At 35.2% G+C, this 5,762-nt stretch overlaps 1 protein-coding gene across 1 annotated transcript; it reads left to right on the forward strand.

Annotated features, from left to right (window-relative positions):
• Positions 1-279: 279 nt before the first annotated feature.
• LOC116547726 (calcium-activated chloride channel regulator 4-like) lies at positions 280-5,758 on the forward strand (the record flags this gene model as incomplete). The annotated part of the gene is made up of 3 exons (XM_032273575.1): positions 280-506; positions 1,899-2,126; positions 5,564-5,758. Coding segments are annotated over exons 1-3 (516 nt in total), but the record flags the coding sequence as incomplete, so codon positions are not given.
• Between the last annotated feature and the right edge of the window lie 4 nt (positions 5,759-5,762).

Genomic DNA, 5,762 nt, shown 5'->3' on the forward strand with positions numbered 1-5,762 from the left:
TGTTCAGGTGACCTAAGGATTACATATATTGAAATAGAGTTCTTTGAACATTGCCTAACACATAATAAGTGCTGAACTAGTGTTATCTAGTGTTTATCTATTATTACAGTTATCAGTATTCTTATTATGGTAAATCTGCCTTATTGTAATATTGATGCTCAGCAAATCATATTTCATTCAATGAACAATATATCTGCAGAACACATTTACAAATTTTTCAGGTTTGTAGTTTGATTTTCAAATGCATGGTATATTTAAATTATTTTTTCATTTTATTAACCTTTTAGGTTGTTGAATTCTGTAATGAAAAAAACCATAATCAAGAAGCTCCAAGCCTACAAAACATAAAGTGCAATTTTAGAAGTACATGGGAGGTGATCAGCAATTCTGAGGACTTTAAAAACACCACACCCATGGTGACATCACCTTCTCCACCTGTCTTCTCATTGCTGAAGATCAGTCAGAGAATTGTGTGCTTAGTTCTTGATAAGTCTGGAAGCATGGTGGTAGGTTCATTTTTTTCTAGATATTCTAATGTGGGATATTTGAAGATCTGAGAACACACTGAACTTTATCCACACCTAGATTATTTTCACTTGCAAGGTGGCATAAAGTACCATCATTCCCTGTGATCATGACTTCAAGATATTGCAGGAAAATGTCATAGTAAAAGAAAGATGCCAATATAATTAAAAAGACCTAATCCAAGTGTCACTTCTTTCTTGGATTCCTCCAGAAAATGGACTGGGCTTCTAGGCTGGTTAAAGTCCTTCTACTGATTCCCAACAATGCCCTGCACATACCTCTATTACTGTATATTATATTTATATTACACATTTCTCTTCCACTAGCCTAGGAGATCTTCTAAGACTTGGAACCATATTTTATTCATCTTTTTATCCCCATTGCCTAGAATAAATTTAATCACATATGGGTGATCAACAAATAATTATTGAAATGAATGGATGGCAAACAAGTTACTGCAATGTGATAAGAAACCAGAAAAATGGCACATTTAAGGCAGAACAATGCATGCTGAAGAACAACAATAAGATCTTCAGCAAATGGGGGGAGGTATTAAAAAGGGTAGAGAATGAGAAAGCTGAAGGAATCGAGTCACTATAATGCAGGTAGTGGAGGGAGCATGTAAAATGAAGATATAGAAGATTTTCATTGTCATTTGGTTCAGGGAGTTCAGAAGGAAATGTAGGCATAAGTTGGTGAGGAGTAACAGATCAATATGGTGATAAAGACCGGAGAAGACAAACACGTGAAGAAGCTTACACCCTAGACAATCACCTTTGAAAGAGGGCTGGGTCCTGAAGGTTATCAAAGAGCCAATTCCAATAAACCCATTGGTGGAAAGCAGGCAGCGAGAGGTTAGGAACAGAAAGAGAAAGTGGGAAGATAGGGGCTTGGCCTCTCTCAATTTAAAGCGAAGCTTGGGTTAAGTTTTACCTTTTGAGCAGTGTACTTTCCAGTGGATGGAGTGATTCCAGTCTCTGGTTGGAGTTTACAATCATCTGGTTTGATTTATAGGCTTGGGAGTATGGTTTTATCTGAAGACAAAAGGCACAGAAGCTACCAGGAGAAATTGGAGAGTCTCTAAAATTTGTATCCTCACCCCAATTTCAACTCAATCCCCACCCTAGCTTCCACCTCTAACTTGGGTACTTAGCAGTTAAGAATCAGCTATAAATAAAAGCCTGTGCTCCTTACTATGCAAAATGTGTCCAATAATACACACCACCTTTTTTTAATTTTATCAATTCTTTAACAACATTGACTACTGTTCATAGAACATCTTATCAATAAATTCTGTTCATTCGTTTTATGTGATCTTCTATTATTTTCCAGTCAAAAATCACTTGTTTGTTTTTCTCATCTTTTTGATCTAGGGTTATAACCGCCTGAATCGAATGAATCAAGCAGCAATACAATTCCTGCTGCAGACTGTTGAAAATGGATCCTGGGTGGGGATGGTTCACTTTGATAGTACTGCCACTATTATAAATAAGCTAATCCAAATAATAAGCAGCAATGAAAGAAATACACTCTTGGAAAAGTTACCTACATATGCTCAGGGAGGAACTTCCATCTGCTCTGGAATTAAATCCGCATTTCAGGTGAACATCGTACTGCAAATATATTTTGTTTTTTGTTTCTTTTTCACGTTAAGAAGGAGATTTTCTCGTTAAGTGCTGCTGCACATGCTTGCTGCCTAATTTTAACATAAGTAATCCTGAGAAGCACAGGACTAAGCATACAGAAAAAAAATTCTCTTGATGTTTTTATGGATCAATGAATCAACGAACAACCCATGGGTGAATAACTGACTATAAATTTGCCACTCACGTCCAAGCCCAAGGAAGTCAGGGACTTTGCTGTCTTGTTACCATGAAGTAGTCAGTGCTTGATAAATGTTAGTTAAATAAGTGTGCTTAGATGCAAAAGCCATCAATTTTGGGGCAGTGACACAGATGACATAGTATTCCACTTTAAGTTAATTCTCATTTGAGCTTCTGTAACATTCAGTGAGGGCCAATTATTTATTGGACCTCTTAAAGCAGATGTAGCAAGACTGTGAGTCATATTTAGGGTAAGACAAGAATTAGAGCATAAACTTTGACATCAGAATACTGGATGTGCTACTTACTGTGTAATCTTAAACTAACATTTCAGTCTCTTTGGACTCTCAGTGCCTCATCTATACAATATAAGAAATAGGAATGCCTACCTCATAGAATAATTACAAGGATTATGTGAAATGATACATTTACATACTTAGAACAGTATTTACTATATTATGTAGTAAATATATAGTTCAAATATTATATGTAATAAATATATAATAATTTATCATAAGTATATAATTATTTATAATAATTAGTTAAATATATGCATAATTATCATGAACATTATTTTAGCCAAATGGTCATCTTGAGCCCACAACTAATATCAATTATGTCATTTTACTGTTAAGAAATCTTCACTGTCTCTTCACAGTCTACAAAATTGTCTCAATTTCTCAGTCTGACATTACTAAAATGTCTCCCCAACGCAGTAAAATTGCCCTCAGGTATCTTTACCGCCTTATTTCTCAATTCTCCCCTCTCTTTTTTATCCTCCAACCAACTTACTACACACATTGTTCTCCAAGTCCACTATGTACTAACAGCCTCCAAACTTTTGCACATGCAAATTCCTCTATTTAAAATGCTTCCTTCCCCCACCCCAAAGCCTGTCTCTGCATGTTAAAATTTTACCAATCCTTCAAAATTATTTCTTCTTCATATAGCTTCCCTTTTACTCCTGACCCAATTGAATCTCTCTCTTCCATGAATTGCATGACATTTTAGTTTAGGTTTGTAACATGAAGTCCTACATTCAAATCACAATTGTAACTTATTAGCTTTATGACCCTAAACATGATTCACATCCTCTCTAGGCTTCAATTACCTCATCAGTAAAATAGGATAATTAAAGCTATCACATAGAGTTGCTCATGCTTTAATTCATTCAAAATACGAACATGTTTTAATTTTAAATTCACCAAGCGAAGCTTTTTCACTCTTGTGGAATATTTATATAAGTAGGGAACAGATAATAAATAGATAGATAAAAACAAGAACTGCAGATTATATAGTGTTGTGAATAAACCAAACAGGGAGATATGACAGAATAACAGGGAAAGGAGAATTACTTTGGTTAGAGAGGCCAATGAGACTTCTCTAAAAAGTAACATTTAAGCTCTGATTTGAAGGATGAGAAGAAGACAGTAGTTCAGTTAAAAAAGAAAGTGCAAAAGTGCCTTAGGAAAAAGGTGAGAAAAAACTGGATTATTCTAAGAAATGGTAGAAGCTAGTGGCACTGGAGTTTGGCAAATGAGGGGGTATGAAATGTGGTTGGAGAAATAGAAAATGACTAGATCTTTCAAAATGTCAAAAAATAAGAGGCTTGTATTTTGTTTCAAGAACAACAGAAAGCTCCCGAATGCTTCAAAGTGTCAGAGTTTGATCATCTATTTATGTCCCAGGAAGATGATTCCAATTGCCCTGAATAAAACAAATTGTAGGCAGTAAGAGTGGTAATAGGAAGACACTTTGGGAGCTTGGATTTGGATTAAATTATACAATGTATAAAACACAGTTAACACATAGGAAGTATTCAGTAAACTGTTGACACTACATTGTTATTTCTCTTGAACTATAGAACATTCTGTGGTAAATACATATTAGTTTTGTCTTTGTTGTTCATCTGTAGATCTCCTCAGTCTCTGTCACAAAGCTCCATAAACATTGTTAAATTGAACCCAGTTATTTATTAATATAGGAATGTAGTTCCTACTGAATCCCCAGCACAGTGACTGACACATTGTAAATGCTTGCTAAATAAACACATGCAAGAAAAGGAAAGATGAAAGAGAGAACTCTGCTTCATCTTTGGATCTTCATTTTGTACTTAAATGCAGGGGAGAAGTGTGATGGAGATGCTACAAATGCCCTAAATGTATAAAAGCATTTTCCTATCTTTTTGTTTGGTTTCAATGCATGTCAGAGAATATTTCCCATATATTGCAATATATGTATTAGTCATTCTTTGCCTCAAAACATGCAAAGTTTGTCGTAAGGGTACACAATTTATCCCCTGATCCAGCTTTCTTAGGGATTTCTACATTCCAAACCCTCTTCTGCACATCTTCACAAATACCTCCACTCCATGCTAAAGAAAGCCACTGGTAATCTGTCATTTGTTGCCTCTTGGCCTAGGCTCAGTGTCTCAAAATTGTGCTCCAAGATGCCACTACCAATTAAAAGTGTCAAATAAAATGAAATATAGTTGTCATCCTGGGCTAAGTTCTCTGTTTATCCTCTTTTACGGGCACCTAGATTCAAAACTTTGAGTTTCAAACTGTTTGGCATTTAGGAAAGGGATTCAAGCTACAAATATAATTTTCATGTATTATTTGAGCATCACCAATATGCTTAGTTCTGTGCCAGTTATTATTAGAAGTAAATCAAAGTTGCATAACAAGGTCCCTAACCACATGCTTAGAACTTTCCATATTTTTTCTTTATAAGCATAGTGAGGGTTTACTAATTTGTAATCACTGACTTTGAAAATGTTGAAGTGGATTCTTAAGGCCTAGCTGTAAGTGCAACAGACTTTATAAACTGAAAGCTTATCTGTTAGAGGGTAGTCCAGTTAAAGAAAACAGAACACTATTTAATGTCATATACTATAATTATACCTTTGGTATCTGATTGACCTGAGTTTCCCAGGTTGAGATGTTATCACCATTTAGTCTAGACAGGAATTTCCAAAGCCTGATCCCACCTAATTCATTTAAATAAATATTCCCTGCTTCTGGGAGTTAAAAAGAAATTCATGTTTAAGTTCCCCCAAAAACTGTTGCCTGAAAATTCTTATTTTAAAATAGAGGACATCTCTTCTATTCTGCATAACTTGTGTTTATTTTCTCTGTAATTTTTTTCTTATTTCCCATTGGTCTATTTGATCTCGGAATGCCTGTTGGTAACTGTGCTCTGAATTACCTTTACAGGTGATTAGAGAGCTATACTCCCAACTCGATGGATCTGAAATAGTGCTGCTGACTGATGGGGAGGATAACACTGCAAGTTCTTGTATTGATGAAGTAAAACAAAGTGGGGCCATTGTTCATTTTATCGCTTTGGGAAAAGATGCTGATGAAGCAGTAATAGAGATGAGCAATATAACAGGTAAAACATGGTTCATTTATT

This window comes from Sapajus apella, unplaced genomic scaffold, assembly GCF_009761245.1.
Source record: "Sapajus apella isolate SASKATOON/1434 unplaced genomic scaffold, GSC_monkey_1.0 scaffold4342, whole genome shotgun sequence".
NCBI classification, from domain to species: domain Eukaryota; kingdom Metazoa; phylum Chordata; class Mammalia; order Primates; family Cebidae; genus Sapajus; species Sapajus apella.